The sequence below is a fragment of the Mesocricetus auratus genome, unplaced genomic scaffold (genome assembly GCF_017639785.1).
Source record: "Mesocricetus auratus isolate SY011 unplaced genomic scaffold, BCM_Maur_2.0 Super-Scaffold_100010, whole genome shotgun sequence".
In the NCBI taxonomy this organism is placed as follows: domain Eukaryota; kingdom Metazoa; phylum Chordata; class Mammalia; order Rodentia; family Cricetidae; genus Mesocricetus; species Mesocricetus auratus.
Window position 1 is genome coordinate 49,672,643 of NW_024429194.1, and position 21,275 is coordinate 49,693,917.

Sequence of the window (21,275 nt, forward strand, 5' to 3'; positions counted from 1 at the left end):
CTCACTGCCTGCCTCCTCCTTCCATTCCCTATTCTACGTTTCTCTGGATGCTGTCCACCCGTCCTTCTCACTGCCTCAGGACCTGCATCCTAACAAGAAACACTGCAGAGAGACAGGCAGGCAGACACAGGAATGGGTGGAAATGACATTTTTCAGGCAGAGGAAAGAGGCAGTGGCTCCAAAATGAGGGGCAGGATACAGGGATCCATGACAGATCAGGGGCCCCTGAGACAAGGTTGGGCAGATAGACATGGCATATCTCACACAGTGTACATATGCTCCTTAGGGATCCAGGATAAGATCCTGTTGATAGGATGTCATTGGAGGTTGTTAGTTAAGAGCACAGCATGAGCGTGTGTCCTCTGCACGTGTGCAGACAGGATAAAGATGTGTCTCCACAAGTCCTTACAGAACTGCGGCTTCAATGTGGAGAACCATTTGGAAGGGAAGCAAAAATGAATGCAAGAAAAACAAGAGCCAGAATCAGGGTGTGGGGTGAGGAGAAAGAAGGATCCCCTCAGGAGCCTACACTTGGAGGGATGGCTGCAGGAGAAGCCAGCACAGGACCACAAGGGAGGCAGCTGCCAGGGAGAAGGGAGAAAGCAGAACACTGTTCCCGCCTGTTTTCCCTGTCCTCTGCCATCTGAGAAGACAGCTTCAGTGAGGCTCCTTAAAATTGAAGAATGCTTCACGTTACTTCTGTTCCCTGCATTCATTCAGATTCAAAGGTCAAGCCGTGTCCCAAGCTCTACAGACTCCAGTCACAACTTCCTCAAGTTGTCTCTCTCCACAGGTTCTTTGAGAAATATCTGATAAAATCCACAGCGTATAATTTGATCCTTTTAGGTCTGTGCTGGTTGGCTTTGTCAGTAGACCTGAGCATCATCTGGGAGGAGGGAGCCACAGTTGAGAAAACGCCTCCATCAGATTGGCCTATAGGCAAGGCTGTGGGGCGTGTTCATGATTGGTGATTGATGCAGTCCCCTGTGGCAGTGCCACTCCTGTGCTGCTGTCCCTGGATGACTGAGAAAGCGGGCTGAGCCAGCCGTGGAGAGCAAGCCAGTCAGCAGCTTCTTCCATGGTTTCTGCCTCTGCTCCAGCTGGTGCTCTTGTCCCTGACTGTCCTTAATGACCAGTAGTGATCAGGATGTGTGAGTCAGATAAACCCCTCCTCCCAAGTTGCTCTTGGCAATGGTATTCATAACAGTACCAGATGGTAAATTGGAACAACATGTATGATTCTGTTGATTTCCCTACAGAAATCTCCACCAATGAAAACCCCATGTTTATGAGCAGTCACTCCCTGTTCCTCTGTCTCTTCAGGCCCTAGCAAACACGCATTCACTTCATCTTTGAGAACTTGCCAATTTGAGACCTTTTGTATAGGTGGAATATAGATGTCATTTTCTGTGTATTTTCTTTCGTTTTATATAATGTTTTCACCTGTTCACATCTCCTGTAGTGTGTATACATACTTTATCCCTATGAAGAACTGAACGAATTCACTTTTGTGAATATATTGCATTTTATTAAACATTATCATTTGGGGAACATTTTCCCACCTTTTTGGTATTGTGAAAAATGCTCTGAGTGTTTGTGTGTAGATTCATCTGTGAACACGTATTGACTACTATAGTAATCATGTGTAAATTGTGTGATGTTTTACCTGCCCAGCTGCTCTCCAGTGCCTGCACAGTGTACATCCCTCCTGCAATGAATGGAGCCTATAGTCTCTCCACATCCCGCTAACATGTGTCACTGTCCACAGTTCCCACTACTCCTGTCACATTGTATGTGAGTGGCATCTCACTACAGCTTTGACCTACATTTCTGAAGGACAAACAAAACTGAGCATCTTCTCATGAACTGATTGGCCATTTACACATCTCTGTCTACTCAATGTATTGGTCCATTAAGAAAAATTGGAGTTATTTCTTCTTTAACTACAAGTTGTAAGTGTTCTGCACACAATACTCTTGTCATATATTTGCAAATACCTTCTCCTATTCTATGGGTCTCTCTCTCTCTCTCTATATATATATATATATATATATGTGTGTGTGTGTGTGTGTGTGTGTGTGTGTGTGTGTGTGTGTGTGTATGTATGTATCCTTAGCCCTTGTTTTGTTAGGATTGGGTCTTGCTGGACCATAGGGTGGCCTTGGAATCTACACCCTCCTTTCTCACCCTTCTGAGTGGTGGGAATGTTGTGGCCACCTTTGTAGTTGGATGACGTTCAGTTATCTGTCTCCTCCTAACCCCCATGGTCCCAGATATGGGGCCGTGTATCTATCCTGACAAAGAGAGTGGGGTGATTGTTCTCAGGCATGAATGAAAGGAATGAAATTACAGATCACAACAGGAAAGAAATTATTTATAACAACATCATTCACTAGACAATATAGTTTTTGCTGGTGTATACAAACCAAAAGTGAGGCACAGGCAGGTGTCATATTTAGCTGGAAGGATTCAAGGGACAGAATTATGAATTCTCTCCTCAGAGGAAACAATTTAATATTTGTGCAATTTAAAATATGCTTTTAATAGCTTAGGTACGTCTGAAGTACCCTGAAGAGATATTCCAAATCAGCTTCATGGAAAGTAATTCTGGACTGTGAAATCTGGCTTTCATAGTAAGAACTTGGAGCAGACAGACCAGGAGTTGCACTCTGCAATGGAGCTGACCCAGTCCTCCAAAAGCTCGCATGTGGCTCACACACGTATATTCCAGGGAACAAAGGATCCAGGTTCATTTCTTGGAATCTGGTAGGAAAGAGCAAATTTGGATGCTTATAACTCAGAAACATGCTTGTGACTTTGGTTAAAAATAGCAGAAGATAATGAAGGTGAAACCACCACAGGTTTCAAGGCCAGTGAGATTAGAGAATAACATTATGTGATGTAGAGATGCATCCTGGAGAGGGTCTAGCAAAGGTCTAGCAAAGGGAGAGCTTTCAACTCCATGTGGAGAGGGACTAAGGAAACTTGGAGTCAATGTCTGTTTCTCTTTGTGGTGTCCAGATCCTCTTCAGAGACTGTGGGAGGAGTGTAGGAGGGACACCCCATAAGAGAAGGGAACTTGTACCTAGAGAGGTAGCCGAGTGCATGGCTGCCCTTACAAAATCACAGATCACAAATCATGCTGCTGTACAGACACACAGGACACGGAGTGCGTGCTCAGCAGGAAGGTTCTTTCTGTCACTGCCAGTGTCTGTGTGGGCAACAGCAGGTATATAGCAGAGTGACCTTGATTCTCCATCAGGTGTCTCAGGGTCAGACTATAGTCCCTGAACTCCGGAACCTGACTCAGGGGAACAAAACTGAGAGAAGGAATCCTCAGTTCCCCTCAAGTGTTAAGGACCTGAGCACACAGGAGACCAAGCAAGGCCAGGCTGATGAAAAGACACAGCCAAGGGGCAAAATTCAAGAGTCATTCTGTCACTCTCAGGTGCCCTAAGAAGTTCCTGTTATGCTTACCTCTGTGGAAAAACCACAGCACTGGGTTAAAGAAAACTTGGCCATAGCCAGGGGACAGAATGAGGAATTTTATGTTTTTCTCTTGAGTGTAGCATACCATTTTTGTGAACTTATCTTCACAGGCCATTCGGATCTTCTCTGGAGTCAGTGGACTGTTGAGACTCAATGGTCCACATATGCCTCTCTCCTCTCGTGCAGCGTTCACTGCATCACGGATGGCAAAAAATACCGAACATCCCAGGAACACCCCAGACTCGCCCAGACCCTTAAGAGAAATGAGCCATGTGCTTTATGACATTAACTGCTCTCCCTTCTGAATATATATGCATACTTGTATATGTACATACTTGCAGTATATAATAATAATATACATATAATCTATACATTTAATCTATAACTATGATTAAATTGTTATTGAAAAATAATTTAACTACTTAGAATCCTAGTTTATAAAATGATTTCAAATAGAGCAAACACATACATATAGACATAAAGATGATTATTGTAACGTAAAATGACCAATGGAATCTGATAGTTCATGTTAGGCAGATTGGGAATATTTGAAGCAATTTACCATGTTGGTAAGTTACTCTATAATTAGAATGTTCAATAGGGACTCCCTCTGTAATCTCAGTAGACATGGAACAACCAAGCAGACCAATGTCTGTCCACCCTACAGACATCAAGGAAGCATGGACTCAGTCATGGAGCAGAGCTTACCTTAGACGAATACAGGGTGTTCGAGTGTTCAGATGGGGGAAGAAAAGAAATGTGCATCTCTGTGGGGATGTCACAGATGGCAGGGATTTTGTACTGACTTGAGCCACGGCTGTACAGAACGCCCTGGGGAGAGTAACTCAGCTCCTCTATGGTGTAGAGTCCCATTCCTTGAATAAATGCGCCTTCAATCTGAGAGAAAAGAAGGAATGACTACCTGTGAGGCAATATGCCCAGGAGTCTTTCTACTGCATGCTGCTTGTCTGCCCTTGAGAACTGCAGTTCAAGGGCCTTCCAGGGTATCTGGAGAGAGTCACCAGGAGCCCACCTAAAAACATTTCTGTATGTTCCATTCAGTGCTAGATTCCAGGTCAGAAGACTTGGGTTTTAGCCATTGCAATGATAACTCAAGATGAGTACTCACAGGGTCTGTCAACCTGCCGTCATGCTTTCCACCAAGGAGGCAGATGAAACTCTTCCCTGACTGACCTGGAACAGACCCAGCCTACTAGGGGAAGGTTCTCAGGTGACCAGCAAGTAGATGGCTCCTCTTGAGACCTCCCAGCATTTTTTGTCCCACAAAGAGTAAACAGACAAAAGAATTGCACGTACCTGGCCCATGTCAAGGGCTGGGTTTATGCTGTGGCCAACGTCCATCACAATGTCTGTTCTGAGTGTCTAGAAACAGCAACAACAACAAACCCATAGTTTAATGCAGATACCACAGAGAGAAGAAACTGAGAAACACCTCTTGCCAGATATGGGACAAAGTCTTTCTTTGCACTGACCATGTTAATTCATGATAAAGCAGCAACAAAAACTATATCATGTGACAAATTTTGTTATCTGAAAACTTTTGGTTTTTTTACGAAAGTGTCATGTAGCCCAGGTGGACTTTGAATGTGACTTGTAGCTGAGGATGACCTTCAGCCTCTGGTTCTCCTGCCCCCTCCTCCAGATGGATTGAAGTTTGCACCTCCATGCCTGGCCTGTGTGGTGTTGAGGAATGAACCCAAGGTCTCTGACATCCCAGGCAAATAGTCCACCAGTTGAGCTCCAGTCCCAGTCCCCACTGTGAATTTCTTTTAAAAAGAGATTTATTTATTATTTCATGTGGATGAGTGTTAGCCTATATGTATGTGAAGGACTCTGGCGTCAGCTTTTCCCTTCTCCCCGATACCCTCTGTCTTGCTAAAAAAAAAAAAAAAAAAAAAAAAACTATTAGATTGATTGCATTCTTTTTTTCTTTTTTCTTTTTTTTGGTTTTGGTTTTGGTTTTGGTTTGGTTTGGTTTTTTCGAGGCAGGGCTTCTCTGTATTGTTTTGGAGGCTGTCCTGGAACTCGCTCGGTAGACCAGGCTGGTCTGGAACTCACAGGAATTCACCTGCCTCTGCCTCCCAAGTGCTGAGATTAAAGATGTGCGCCACCAACGCCCGGCTTTGATTACATTCTTAAAGCTAGCACCAAGGTCTATCCCCTTATTGGGCCACTTCCGGAGGCTCACTACCAAGATCCAGCTATCAAACTATTGAAGTCCAGGAACCTTCTCCTTTGGTGGTACAGTGTGTATGGCCACTCCGTGCATGTTTGGTGCCCACGGAGGCCAGAAGAGTGACTTGTCACCTGGAACTGGAGTTACAGACAGTTATAGGCCACCATGTGGGTACTAGGAACTGAATCGGGGCCTCTGCGGGTGCAGTAACGGCTCTTAACCACTGAGCCGTCTCTCCAGCCCCCACACAAACACTCTTAACCCCTGATTCAGCACTATTGGTTTTCCAAGGGCATAAAAGAATTCTCTCGCTTTTGATTAGCTGATGAAAGAGACTGCATTAATCCACCACAACAAACAGTGAAACAACACAAGCCAATTATCTTTGGCCTTCACAACCCTGTTGCAAAACTCTGTGGCTGCTATCCAAGCTAGTACATCGAGTCTATCCAGCTCAGTGACATTTGTTGAACCGTGGAGCTAAGAAAAAAAGTTTAAACTGCTCTGCATTGCTGTAGAGCTTCCATTCTGTGGGTGGGGAAAGAGCAAACCTAAAAGTGCATAAAACACCAGGTATACCTGTGTGCTTGCTACACTTCTGTTCTCCAACAATCTGTAGATTCTTTGGTGTGAATGATGGTTTCCATCATGCTAACACATTCTCTATACGATTACTAAGAAGCAAAGAAAAAGCATAGCTGTGTTGTAGTGGCACCTGCCTTGGATCCCAGCACTCAAGAGGCAGAGGCAGCCTGGGGAACAAAGTGAGTTCCAGTACAGTCAGGGCTCTTACACAGAGAAACCCTACCTTGACAGACAACCAAAAACAAACAAAAAAGCAAAACAAAACAAAAACTACACAGGTATTCTTATTTGGTCTCAGACTTCCAACTAACAATTTTTTTTTCTGCAGAAAATTTGTTAATGATCCAGAATGTCTCCCTGCAATTTATCAAAAGACACAATGAAATGAAAAGTTCTCTTCCATATAGCCTGACTGCTCTTCTGAAAACAAGTGGCCTCCATGGGAGATGAAGGGGGCACTCTAAAGTCTAATGTTAGTGAAGGTTCTGCCTGTCAAAGATGTGGGCTTATGGTTCTCCATCACTGTATCCTTCTGGGACTGAACTGTGGTGGTCTGCTTCCAAGCAGGCACATAATGAATTCCTCCACTTGTTATTCACAGCCTATGCATGCCCCCCCCACTAATCTCTGGCAAAGCCAGCCATTGTGACCACTAGACTACAGCAGAGACAAAGGCCTATCACTCTGAAACAAGATTAGAAAGAACTGTGGTTTCTGTTTCAGTGGTCCTCCCACATGTTCATATTCTCAATATTCTTTGGAGCCCATAAATCTCAAAGAAGTCAGCTACTCTGTCCTTGACATGCTAAGTGGACAAAGTGACCACTCAAGGAAAGGAGGTAATTGATTAACAGTCATGGAGAAACCACAGCCTCCCGTTAGCAACAATTCGATGGTGGTTAGAAGAAGATTCTATGACTGTAGCCCCCACCACATGCCTGGCCATAGCCTCATGAGAAATCCTGAGCTATAGTTAACTAGATAGACCAAGTTGTCTCAGCTATTTGGCCCACAGAGGTGATATGAGCAAATAAACATTCATTGTTTTCAGTTGCTAATTTGGGGGCAATTTGTTACATAGCAATAAGTAGCTCTCATATTCCTATAGATGTAGGCTCAAAATCTGGGAAATTTTTCAGGAAGGCAGTATCACCAACGTGAGAATGGCTAAGAAACTGGCCTCCAGAGAGGACTTTTTATTGGGAAATATTAGTTTAAGATGTTTTACATTTGTTTAAGCTGTGGAATATTTGTTTAATGATGCAAAGATGTATTGCATTCCTTTATGCCACATTTGTTTAACTCTGAAGCTCTGTTACTTTGCCTGCCTAATACACCTGATTGGTCTAATAAAGAGCTGAACGGTCAATATCTAGGCAGGAGAGAGAAACAGGTGTGGCTGGTAGGAGGGGAAATCTAGGGAAGAGGGAGGAGTGAGAAAGGCAGGAGAGGAGGACACATAGCCCAGCAACACAGCCACATAGCCAGACACAGGGTAAGAGGGAAAAAAACACATATAGAATAAAGGAAGTTAAAAAAGGCCAGAGGAAAACGTGGTTAAAGAGAAATGGAATAATTTAAGATAGAAAAGAAACAAACCAAACTAAGGCCAGGCTTTCATGAGTAATAATAACTCTCTGCCTATTTATTTGGGAGCCAGATGGCAGATTGCCAAAGAGAAAAAAACCCAAACAAAACAAAACAAAAACAAGAAAAAAAACCCTAAAACATTTGTCTATGTATGGTGCCTACTTGTAGGAGAATCTGCAGGCCAGCCTACCCAAGATTCAGTGACCATGCCCAGGTACCCAGGACAGCCCATATGAGCATGCTTGACAGGCACTTCCACCCTGAGCAGCCTGCCCCTACACCCAAGGACTACTGACTAAAAGACACCAATGAGGAAAGGATAAGCAGCGGAGTCAGCACCTGAGCCAATAGGACCTTGGGAGTGGGTATAAAGGCAGGTCAAACTTCCTTAATAAATGACTCTGCAGCATGCCCTGCTACCCACTGACTCCCAGTGGCTGCTTCTTTGATGCTGTGTCTTTTTACCCACTCCTGCAAGGGGTATTCAAGCAGGATTACCCACAACACCTGATACGGATGTCATTCTGTGTATATGTCGTCTTATTGGTCGTTGTGGAATAAAGCATTGTTGGCCAATAGGGAAGCAAGATAGGTGGAACCAGGAGTCTAGGAGGATTCTGGGAAATGTAGTGAGGTGAGTCATCGCCATGTGATTCCTGGAGGAAAGAACGCAAGTCTGGCGTTCTCGGAAAGATAAATCCTTATAAGAATATATATTAGTAATTATGGGTTAATAATTAAGTCAGAGCTAGCCGATTAGAAACCATAACAAACTGCCAACAGCTTCATAATTAATATAGTGTCTTGTGTGTTATTTGGGGGCTGAAAGCAGCAACAGGACCCAGGCGGGAATCCCACAAAAAACACCTACTCTGAAAGTTGAAAGTTCTTAGAACTTTCTACGGATGCATGAGCTATCTCTGTAGGTAGCAAGGCAAAGGAAAAATGTTGTTGCTGTGAGAACAGGCTGGAGTTAAAGGGATGGTGAAGGATGAAAACAGCAGTGTCTGGAACACTGAGAATGCTGAGTAACAGGGCTTCTATTTGGAGATGAGGTAACCAAGTTAAATACATAGAGGAGCGACAGGACATTTGGGCTGCTGATGGTAGGCTCGCAACCTACTCTCTAACACTTCACCCAAAGCCCTCTAGGAACAAGGGGAAGCACCTCTTCCTTCCATATGTCCTTATGCAGAGGTGAGTGTGACCATAAATCATCCTAACTGGGTAGGCGCCACCTGAACATCTGCCTGGTTGAGCTAGACGGATATTCATGGCATGTGGGGAACTTCCACTAGCTCAGCCTACGATAATCACAGATAGCTAACATCTAATAGCAGTTATCCAGACTTCCTCCACTCTCCACTAGAACTTTGTAAAAAACCCCTTGCCAAGGAAGTTTGGTGGCTTTTTCCCTATTGGAAACCCCTCCACTCTGAAGAGTCTCTCACTTTCCCTTAATTCCCCACTGAGCTGTAATTCTCTTTGTAAAGCTTGATTTTGCTTTGCACAACAGCTCATGTCTTTAATTGTGACTAGTGTGACACAACAACCTCAGAGCACTGGTCCAGGTCTACCTTTGGTAACTATGAGTGTCTAGCAGCTTGTGACCCTGGTTAAAAAGCATGAATGAGTCAAGAAAGGTCAAATTGCACTAAAATACGCAACAACAAATCCCTGTACCAACACCTGGTTAATTATTACTGTTCTCAGCTCTTAACAATGCCAAGACATAAGAAAATCTAAACATGTGCTTCCAGTAACTTATTTGAGGGCAAAGGGATTCAGAAATTAGTTAACATGAGAGAATTTTCAGCACAGAATGGAAGAGCTACTCTAAGTCACAATCATGCTTGGATTATCACTCCAAGTCCTTAGCCTCAGTCCAACATTCACCAAAGAGACACGGTCTGAGTGAGAATCCAGACAGATTAGATATTCTAGGATTGAGGCGCAATAAGGCTATTATAATTTCCCAGAAAAGGCTGACTATACTTTAAAAATATATTGTAAGAGCATATTAAATAAAAATTATACATGATAGCCATCTAGGAATGAAGACACAAAATGTATTTGGAAATATCAAAAGCTGGAGCTTGCTTCTGGATAGGTTTTAGGGCAGATTATCATTAAACAAGAATCTTAGTCACATGGCATTTGTGAAGGTGACTGCAACCGCATTTAATGTATCTGTGATCATTAATTATATAATGGCCAAGAGTGTTTTCTGTACCACTAAATACCACTCACAAGAAAGGAAGATGAGGCTTTGAAACTATAGTAGATGTATGTACATGAGTGTGAATACACATACCCAAAAGCATATAATGACACTTCAACTGTTCAAGGAGAGGGTCTGCTTGGCCACTGCCTTCCTAGGTGGCCTTTGGTCCTTGTTAACAAGCTATGGACACCTGTGGTGTCTTTCAAGAACATCACACTAAGACACATCTCAAAAGAGGTCAGGACAATAGTCTACATGGAAGCCCTAATCAGGCTGTTTTGAATTGAATTCTTTCCTATTAGCAGTTACAATTGTAAAAAGATAGCACTTAAGAGGAAGGATTATTGTTTTCCATAGAAGACATTATACCACTAAGGTTAGTAATGAGTTTTGTTTTTATCTAGTAATATGAAGATATCACCTTTAGGGCAAATGCATGGTGCAACTCACACACGCCCAACTGCCTACCAGTAGGCAGCAGGTATGGAGTTGAAGCATCTCACAAGTACAGTCAGAAGGCATTCCCAGGTGGGACTGACCTTGTGGTCCCCAGTCAGGCAATCTATTTCGACCTCTGAGCAGGCAGCTCCATACACAAAATACTCGAAGGGATGGCCTTCGCCTTTCTCCCAGTTTATGTCTGACTCATAACCCCTGAAAGAAACAGAATTGTTGAGGAGCACTGTAAGTGATCGAATCCTGAAAACACAGACGATGATTAAGCTAGCCCAAAGGGAGATGGCCCACTCAGAGGAGTAATGTGTACAGGGACATGGCAGCATATAACACATGCTCTATACATGTGGCCAATAAACACCTCTTCTATAGTCATCTGACTGGGAGTTCAACCTGCATCTTAAGCCAAACACTGGTTCAAAGGGGCTCGTCTATCTGCTTTTTCTCCCTCTGGCTCCAAGATACAGCACTGTGTGTGAGGAATCAGGCTGCTGGCTTCCAATACCTGGCACTACCACAGGCTCTATGCTTGCTCCATGCCACAGTCTTCTGTGAGAACTCCCCATGGATGTCAAAGGTAAAATAAAGTCTAGGCCAGCAGCCTGCTAAGTTATATGCCCTGCCTCCTCTGTTTCCCCAACCTGGAGGTGGCCATGAAAAACACTTCCAGTGTCTACTCCTGGGAGCCAGTAGGATTCCCAGACACTGCCCTGTGCTGGCATTCACTCTCTATGGAAATATTCAACCAATGGTTTCCTAGAGGCTGTGGTTCTCAGATCTATACAGTGAGTCAGATCTGCTTTTTGCCAATACAGGATGTTCATATCTTATTTATGGGTTTAACTCTCCCCCCCCACTCTTGTTTCTTAACTTTAGGAATAAATTCCATTTTCAACAAAAAGCTACAGCTGTGGATTACAAGCACCAGTTATCATAAGGCTACATCATGGCCACAGTATGACCCAAATTAGCACTCAAGTCTAGTTCACCTCTGTGAACCTTTTTCTCCACAACAGGTCTTCTGGATACCTGGATTAATTAGCAGATACAAGTTTATTCCAACAGCAGGCAAACTGAAGTTAGTGAGTTAGGCCGGGAGACAAAATTGCAAATAGAACTGAAATTCTTCCTCAAAACTCATACTGGTATTGTCCATGACGTAGGATCGAGGGACATTTTACCTGAAATAGCCAACAGCAGAGAGACTGATGCTCTGATCAAAAGCAGTCTGTGCCTGTGAGGGACCAGAAGAGCATGATGTAAGAAGGATTCCCGAGAGATGCTCAGGACTTAGTTTCATCTGTACCGCGTAGTATAGCAGTAACAAGGAGAGGCCCACGATGAACTCTTGCTGTCACAGTTTCCATATAAATAAACATTCACGGCTCACTGTGTGTATAGCAGCATTTGTTCCATGCCTATGGTTGTAAAAAGTGTCTGCCCTGATGCGTTATGCTCATAAATTTAACTATAATGGTTATCCACATACTCCTTATGAAGAGATCTATTCAGTCATCTTGAAAGACTTAGGCTATTAACATGGCCAATTTTGGGCACAATGATTTGATGTTTAATTTTATACTGTATATTCATAGCGGTTTCAGTTGAGAGAACTTGTTTTACTAAACTGTGCCACTTCCGTCAAATGGTCTCCTGTTTCTGCAAGTACATATGATTGATTACTGAACAGAAACCAAAGGCTAGGTCAGAAGACTCAAGTGGGATGGGGAAAGGTACAGCATTACGGAAGAAGGCAGGCTCAGTGGCAGCAACTTGCAATGGATGGCAAAGGAGGGCTGTTCCTGAATTACATCTGGATGCAACTTTGTCCAGACAGCCACTTTTAACATCTCTGGGCCTAGGCAGGGGAAAACATCATCTATGCCCAGATTAAGAAGTTTCATATTCCATAATTATAATAGTAATAGTAATAAAATTATTATTATTATTATTATTATTGTGTTTTGAGACAGGTTTTCTCTGAGTAGCCCTGGCTGTCCTGGACCTCACTTTGTAGACCAGGCTAGCCTGGAGCTCAGAAATCAGTCTGCCTCTGCCTCCCAAATGCTGGGATTAAGGTGTGTACCACCACCATCCAGTTCACTCCATACATATTAATTACATAATGACCTTTATGAAATAGTAGGAGTCTTTGGGTGAGATATAGGAGACTGAATGGAGCCTCCAGCATTCTAAGCACACATTCTATTACTGAGCACCCTCAGTCCTGGAGTCTTCCCAAGCAAAACTCTACACACTATTTGCCAAACCTGTGCTTTGACATGCAGAACTAATAATCTAGAGCAGTCGGCATGACAGCTATGTCAGGGGTTTATGAACGTATTATCCATCTCATCTAACACCTAACAATCTACCATTTTGAAGTTAGCAAGTTCTCTACAGATGGTGTACCTTCTCCTTTAACTCCACTGCCAGGGTATCAGGAAGCAGGTGAATGTTCTCAGTCCACTGGTGTGTGTGACTTAAATAGAACATATCCCTGTGCTGGTTGCCTGTTTGTTTTGTATAAATTATTTTATTCCTATGTGTATGGGATTTTCCCTGTATATGTGACTGTGCATGCACTGCCTACAGAAGCTAGTAAGGGGACATCAGATCCCTTGGAGCTGGAGTTACAGACAGTTGTGAGCTGCCATGTGGGTGCTGAGAATTGAACCCACGTCCTTTGGAAGAACAACAGTCCTATTAACCTCTGAGGCATCTCTCCAGTCTCTGGTTTCCTGTCTCTAAATGAGTGACTACCTGAGCTTCTCAGAATGCTGCCAGCATTGTTTCTCTATTCTAGTAAGAGGGAATCCAAGGGAGAAGAACACACAGCTGTCATCCAGAAAGCACCTAGGATCCACAGGCTGAAACGTCCATTAACTGTAGCTTATGGCAGGAGTTGTCACATGGACGCCATCTTTCTCTGTATTAGAAACGTCCCTGGGGGGATGCAGAGATGGCTGAGCTATTAAAGCTAGGCTCACAACAAAAAATGTAAGAAACATCCCTGGGTACACTACTTCTCCCACTGTGTGGATCCCCATATGCCACATGCAGAGGGGTCTTTTAGTTGTCATTATGCAATGCCAGTGCCTTTGAATAACATAATTCACACTTATTTCTCTCCCCTCTCCTCTCTCTTGGTTGTTTCTATGATAAAACTTAGAGAGCCAGTGAGTCTTACCCAATCCTTCCAAGTTCCATGAGGATTCTTGTTGATGATGGGTTCAAGGCGTTTTAGAAGAGTCTGGCAGGCATCCTGCAGATTATTTTAGGTGAAAATTCTAATCATTTCGTGGAAGTATCAATGTCAAAACAACATGATATGTCATCCCACAGTTACCTCACAGGTACATAGGAACAAGCACACATGGGCATCAATGCAGTAGAAGATGACATGAAAGGCTTCATGCAGGGTTGTGTGTGTGAGCTTGTCAAACACGCACTGGTTTAAGACAATTGCCTTACACACTATACTATGTCAAGACCTAACAGAAGGACCACTGCACACCACCACTCACTGACTGCAGAACATTAGCTTTCTGGGCACATTTGTTCAGGTTTCAAGAAGCCAGAGTGAAGGGCAATGGAACTGGGATGGAGAGGCTCTGGTCAAAGGTAGAAGTCTGACACAGGAGGGGGAGCCACTGAGGTGTGTGGGGTGGCATTAGAAGGACTTGCTACCCTGTGAAGAAGCAGGGTGTTGTGTCATCTGCTGGGTCTGCGTGCCTGCCCTGCCCTGGACTGAGAGAATTTATAGATAAACGATGCCTGTGATCTCCAGCTATGGATTTGACCTGAAAGGTTAATGAATGAAGCAACTACAGCAGCCTTTACCTTTACTGCCAACCCATTAAGATCTGCCACCACAGACCCTCCAGAGGGATTTGTGTTGGGGACGGTTTCTGTGCTTGTCCCACGCAAGTGGATACTGGACATCGGCATCTTTAATTCGCGGCTGACCACCTGGAATTTTGAACATAAGTTTATTTTCATATACTGGTTAGTTGGACACCTGTGCACATGCCCGGCTAGCATAGCACATGTGTGAAGCCCTTATATGCATGACAAGGATGAAGAGGCTGAACAATGACTTCCTTCAGGTACAAAAAATACCCCCTTCTAAAATCCTGGTAGCTAGTGTGGAGTCCAAGGTTTAAACAAATTTCTTTTCTGTTGATTTTCTCATTGAAATAACATCAGCAAAAGGCTCCACACTATCCCTTACTCCAGGAGGAAAAGCTTCACCCACATCTCTTTATTAATGAAATAGACACTGTGGAGCTACTTTTACCACCACACTTTGCAAAATTCTAGCAAAGAGGACATCATTTTAGCAGGAGCTGTCTGGTTTCTATGCACATCTCTGGCCACACTGCAGGAAAAGAACACCTCTCAGGAAGGACATGGCCTTAGGAACACATGCATCACAGAGGAGGGGATGAAGAGGGAGCTGAGGGCCAGCATGGGGCTTGGAGGTTGCTTTGTTCTGTACTTTTAGTGCTGGAGAAAATCATGTTAGATGATTCATCTCTCTGCCTAGCAGTATGCTTGATAGAGTTTGTCCACAGCTTGTCCAAGGACACAGGCATCCTGAGCCTTCCATGATGGGAGGCTCTCAGAAAGCGTCCAGACAGAGTCACAGGCTCTCAACATAATTTCTTTGGTGCAAGAAGAAAACACTGAAATCTCATATAAAAGTAGAACTAGAGAAGTCTCAGGTGCTAGCACCATGAAAACAAAAACAAATAAGTAAACGAACTGAAAATCTTATGCATCCCCAGTTCCTATAATTAAAAAAAAATCAAAAATACATCACTTGAGCTGCTTTCATTCACCTGGCAAATTATCTAATTATTTCAACAATTCATCAAATTTAGTGTTAAGGGCACAACACAACAGATATTTAATGGAAAACAACTTAGTAATGTGTGTCAGTGATTCCAAATACTCACACCCCATGATCCAGTAACTCCTCCGCTGGAGAGGCAGTTTAAGGAAACAATGGGTTTATTTTAGGAATATTCGTTGCATAGTCAAATATCTGGGGTAGAATTAATTACAAACGCATCCCCTGCAGTCATTAAAATCATGCTTGTTAAGAATGTCGTTGTTTAGTTATTCTGACAAGATGTCTCTATGTGGCTGAGTTTGGCCTGAGTTTGATCCTCATGTCTTATAGCCTTCAGAGTGCTGGGATTATAGGCCAGTTCACCATGCCTGGCAAATTTGAAGAATTTGAAATGACACAAAGCAGTGCTCATTCTTGTAAGGTTAGTTGAAAAACACCTGACAATGAACAAATTACACCAGCAACATCTTAGCAATTTACAGTAAGAAAATCAAACAAAATATAAAGACCCTAACACAGAATTGCTAATAAGCACTGGGTAGAGATATCTAGTCCGATTTATGTTATTGATTGTTCATAGCGCTTAATATGAAAAGGGCAAGAAACACTACAATCCATCAGAATTTACACATTTTTTCACCTCCCAGCAAAAACTCACAAGAGGACAATTCAGTTTTCAATACATCCAAATGAAAGCCGAAAGCAAACACGTAGCCCTCTTTATCAATAAAACAAACCCATCTTTGGCACATGCTTTTCTGGTGTTCAATAATGAAACTGACTTGTTTACCACTTTCTGCAAATAGATTAATGTTTAAGCAGTCAAATTACAGCATCCTACCCTTTTATTTTGGGACAGAGAAAGATGTTCACAGTCTTCTCTCATGAACACATCTGTGAGGACCTACTCAAGAATCCATGGTTTGTATTCTTACCTGAATCATTTTAGTGTGGACACCCTGCCCCATCTCGATCCCACCATGAGTGACCAGTGCAGAGCCATCAAGATAAATATGAACCAGGGCAGCTGCCTACGGAAGGGTTGAAAAGAGGCCAATCAGAAGAAGGCTTACCCCTGTCAGGACATAATACTGAAATTAAAACACTTTCCACCCCTCCTCCCAGACCCTGACTCCCCTCCCTTTCTCTGTCTCTCTCTCTATGTGTCTCTCTCTGTCTCTCTGTCTGTCTCTGCCTCTTTCTGTCTCTCTGTTTGTCTCTGTCTCTCTTTCTTTATATACATATATACATACATACATACGTACATACATATATATAGACATACATACATGTATTCCAACCAAAGCCAGACCAATGGCAGGACAAGTGCTGCATAGTGATAATGCCCAAATGCAAATCCAAATAAGGTGCACAGAGACACATTCATTGATTGTTTGGCTGCAAAAAGACCTAGGATCACCCTACACCAGTGGATCTCAGCTTTCCTAATACTGCAACCATTTAATAGAGTTCTTCATGTTGTAGTGGCCCCAAATTATAAATTATCTCCACAGATGTAATTTGGCTACTATTATAAATGGTAAGGTAAATATCTAATATGTGACCCTCATGGGGGGTCGTATCTCACAGATTGAGAACCACTGACCTAAACCATCTTGGCACAGGTCTGCAGATATCTGGAGTCATCATCTGACTGTGTAGGTCCTCTGAAGGAGTCAGAAACAACCAAGTTGCTCACAGAATTAAAAGTTCATCTACTCAGAAGCAGCTAGACTAAGTGAATGTATTTTACCACTGTCAAGCATGGAGCTTCTTCCAAGTCTTGCTGAGCTAGAAATGTTCACTATAAAGGTAAATTCACTGTGCTACCTGCAATTGTTTATCTAGACTGTTAAGTCAAAGACACCTAAAATCACTCACAAGAGAAATTTCTGGGCATTCTAACCAAGGAGTCAGGAGTTTGGGTGGCTTAAAGTGGGGAAATTCACCTAAATGTGGGTGGCACCATTCCACGTGCTGGGTTGCTCAACTGTATTAAAAGCATAAAATGAGCTGAGACACATTATTGATTGCTAGCTGTTTCCTGAAGGTGGATGCCGAGTGACCATCTGTCTCAAGTTACTGTCCACTATGGTGGACTGTGCCCTCAAATTGTGAGCCACAACAAACACTGCCTTCTCTCCGGTGTTCCTGTCTTAATTTGGTATTTGTAAAGATAACATCTATAGAACATTATGGTAGCAAGTTAATTTCTACTTCGTAAACCTAAAATTCTACCAAAACTCTATTATTCAGATCACTTCTAAGCAGCTCTGGTCACAAGTCAAAGTTCAGGAATTCCACATCAGTCACCACATAAACCTACACAAAGGACTGTTTTACTAAATCAATTCTTTGACCACTAGAAGGTTCACATACCTTTGTGGCCTGTGGACCACACCTGGAGAACTACTCCTTTATAAACATCCAAAGGTGTGTTTTATTCTAGCGAAGAAGGTGAAATCACCACTGTTCAAAGGAAGACACTTGTGAGAGTGAAGGCAATGTCCATTTTCCTGGTCAACAGGTGTAAACTACTGATGTTTTGACAAAAGGATAGCCTATGTCTGAGGGAAAAGGCAGTCAGTGCCCAAACAGACAGTCTTAGAATATCGGGTCACAGTAGTATACATAAGGACCCTGCAGGGATGGGACAGATTGTGTTTACACCACTCCTGGAGACCCCATTTCATGTTCCTGGCACGTCTTCACAAATGAACACAAGGAGTGATCCTCTTCCAACAGCTCAGAGCTGGCTGCCTGCATTGTGCTGCCAGATGGAACAGTCTCTCTGAGCTTTGGTCTCTTACATTTCACAGTACTCTGGTAAGGATGGATCCTGAGTCATCACTTCACATTGGACATAATGTTCAGATGGCCGAGGTGCTCAACATGCTTGATACATGAATTTGCAAGAGCACTATGATTTGTTTGGTCTATTTCAATAAGTTGATAGGTTTTGTATTTTGTCTTATCGGCTCTGGTGAATGAGGGTAGGATTCATATGTGAACTTAGTATGTGTGACTAAGCTACAATGGCACTGGATTTCATATGCTCTCTATTGTATGACCCTGCTGTGAGAGCATTCTCCCTGTGGGCCTCAGAGGGGGGATTTGTGTCAGAGCCTGCTGAGTAATTAGTTCTATGTGGTATCCAAACTCATAGGCCATTAAAAATGTCAAATTTGGTTGTGTTAAGTAACCATATAGCTCACTGTTAGCACCACAAAAGATAATTCCACAAAGCTCTAGTTAGAAAACCAACACAAAAGAGTGCTGACCCAGACGGCTCTCCAATGTATGGAGAGAACTTCACCCACTTGGTGAGAAGTTACCTCTAATCTTAAGAGGCCCATAATGCCCCAGTCATGCCATATCTGGAGCCCTACTCTATTCCTCTGAAATAAGCCCTGGAAATGCAGAAGTTAACTAGATGCCACCTGCATCCCTCATGTTTCACAGTAGAGACATGAAAGAATCTGCAGGTCAAGTGCATTTGAACCCTGAGCAGCTGGGTGAGAGCTGCTTCTGCTAGGGAAGGCAATGGGAGGCAGTGAAGAGAGGGATCAGGAGTTAGGCATGGTCAGGTCACATCTTGCTCTGTCTCTCACCGTCTGGATGACCTCCAACTATGGGAGCATGTGTGGAGACAGCTATCCTCTTCCCTTCAACTTATGTGTGCATACATTTGCATTTTAAACATTGGGTCTCTACACATCAACATGAATGTTACTCTGCCCAGGGACTGGGGCGGGGGGGGGGGGGTAGATATCCTGGATATACATGTCTTTAAATGCCCCTAATTAGTAACGGCATCTTAAGAAACAGATGGCTAGCCCCCCTGTGCCTCCTGCCAGAAGACAGACAGAATCACCATAGAGATGAGATCAGGCCCTGCATAGACAAACCCACCAGTGCAGGCCTTCCATGGAGAGGAGGCCTCCAGTCTCATCCCTAGTTCCCTCCTCTCGTTGCTCTCTGCAGAACATAGTCTTGCAGGATGTGCTTCCAGCAAGTGTTCTGTGTGTGACAGACCCCCACCCTCCACAGCCCTAAGCACAGCTTAAAGCACAGGGTGCCCACGGAGGCCTCTTCACAGCTCTAAGGATGAAGCTGCAGGGCTGGCCTTGCCTCCTCTCTCCTCAGGTCAGCTGACTCCCACCTCACTTCCATCAAAGGGTGCGTTGAGGAGACAATGCCCACAGCTGCCTGCACACCACTGTCAGCCTTGGCCTAGATTCTACCAGTGGTGGGGTAGGGGCAGGTGTTTAAATTCCCTAATTTCAGTGTTCTCACACTGAAAATTAGAACATAATTTTTGTAGGTTTGCCAGAGTGTAGGGTAAGACAAAATCTAAAGATTTGTTTTATTTTTATTTGTGTGTATAAGAAACATGCACATACATCAAACACATGCATATACACAGACACACACATACATACACAGTGGGGTTTAGTAGCTAAGCAAAGACTTATTTAGTCAGATAAGGAGCCATAGCAACAGTTCCCTCTTGACAGATACAAGGAGAACCAACTCCTAAAATTGCATTTAAAAAGTTAAATAATTTACTTTTCCATGTTTAATTAACCCTCACCTAGTGAAGAAGGCCACCCAAGACTCCACAATTTCCCATTTCTAGTTCTTGTCTTGAAACACTGAGTCATAGTGTCTAGAACAGGAGTCTCTTACTGGACACATGAACACTTGGGACCCTGGGAAGTTATGTCAGCCGCTCAGCACCAACCAGGGGAAAACCAAGGGTCACCTACATTTCCCACCAAGAATGTTTCTCCCCATGTTGGGGGCATAAGCAGACAAGTTCTCATGTCTCAGAGTAATACAGGCTTTGCTAAGCACAACCTGGGTGGGGTTTAACAGTTGACCAATGCCATCATATGACTGATCCAATGTGAGGGACATTTCCTCAGTATCTTTGTTTCCCCAGGCCTCAGGCCTCTGCTAGGTGTCATTCAAACTATGTTTTAAGAACTGACCTGTCCCATGGCTACTGATCCGATGCCCACAGGAAACTTCAGGGGGATCATGGCCAACCCCCTCTTCTTCCAGGAATTCTCTGCATTGAATTTCCCTACAGCTGTTTTCCTCATCGAGTAGGAAGACTTGGCCATGCATTCTCTCCAGCACTCAGTGAGGGTCTTGGCATTGATCTCTTGCTTGTAGTGGGTATTATGGATGTGCTTGTACATATTGATGGTTCGAACCTATGAAAGGAGATTAAAAAGTAAGGGAGCTCAGAAGACATAGTATTATCCACTCACTGTCCTGTTCATCCACTTCTGCCCATCCTATAGGGCTGACCTACATTTTGCCTAGTTGTTTCTAAAGCCCTTCTCAAGGCATGACTCTGGACTGTCTTTTGCTTCTGTTGTGAGTTTACATATTGCTGCTACAACCTTTTTCCTTGGTATCAGGGATGATACGGTGTGAGTGGATGTGGAGAGACCCACACTGCGTGTATTTTGATGTGTTTATTTTATGAATACATCTGGATCTACTGAGCATTTTTATCTGTAGATTGTCAAGAAGATTATTCTCCCCTTAACTATGTTGTCTAAGTGATAATACTAATGATAGCTTATGCAGAGTTTTTACAAATAAAAATATACAAGGATATGTTTCACAGCTAAGGCCTATGAGTTCCACTGAAGAAGCTACTTTAGAACACAGCTCTGGTTAACACTCAACGTGAACAATTGAATTAACACAGAAGCCAGGCTGGCTCTGATTCTCTTAATGCTGAAAAGACCCAGTTACAGATTTTGGTGTTCACTATTAGCAGAAGCAAAGCTTTAAAATAACTTTAGGTTAGACCAGATGCCTTACTAATGGTTTTTAAGATAAACAACCCCAGAAGA

At 43.4% G+C, this 21,275-nt stretch overlaps 1 protein-coding gene across 3 annotated transcripts in view; it reads right to left on the minus strand.

Annotated features, from left to right (window-relative positions):
• Positions 1-2,346: 2,346 nt before the first annotated feature.
• LOC101842897 (aldehyde oxidase 1) overlaps positions 2,347-21,275 on the minus strand; it is a 60,350-nt gene continuing 41,421 nt past the window's right edge. For all 3 annotated transcript variants that reach the window (XM_040753588.1, XM_040753589.1, XM_040753590.1), the window contains 10 exons: positions 20,394-20,621; positions 16,335-16,430; positions 14,385-14,513; positions 13,732-13,806; positions 11,723-11,775; positions 10,625-10,739; positions 4,807-4,872; positions 4,198-4,386; positions 3,575-3,742; positions 2,347-2,763 (listed from right to left, as the gene is read on the minus strand). In XM_040753588.1, coding sequence (XP_040609522.1) covers positions 2,713-2,763; positions 3,575-3,742; positions 4,198-4,386; positions 4,807-4,872; positions 10,625-10,739; positions 11,723-11,775; positions 13,732-13,806; positions 14,385-14,513; positions 16,335-16,430; positions 20,394-20,621 — 1,170 coding nt within the window. In that variant the 3' untranslated portion in view covers positions 2,347-2,712. The remainder of the gene's footprint in view (positions 2,764-3,574; positions 3,743-4,197; positions 4,387-4,806; positions 4,873-10,624; positions 10,740-11,722; positions 11,776-13,731; positions 13,807-14,384; positions 14,514-16,334; positions 16,431-20,393; positions 20,622-21,275) is intronic.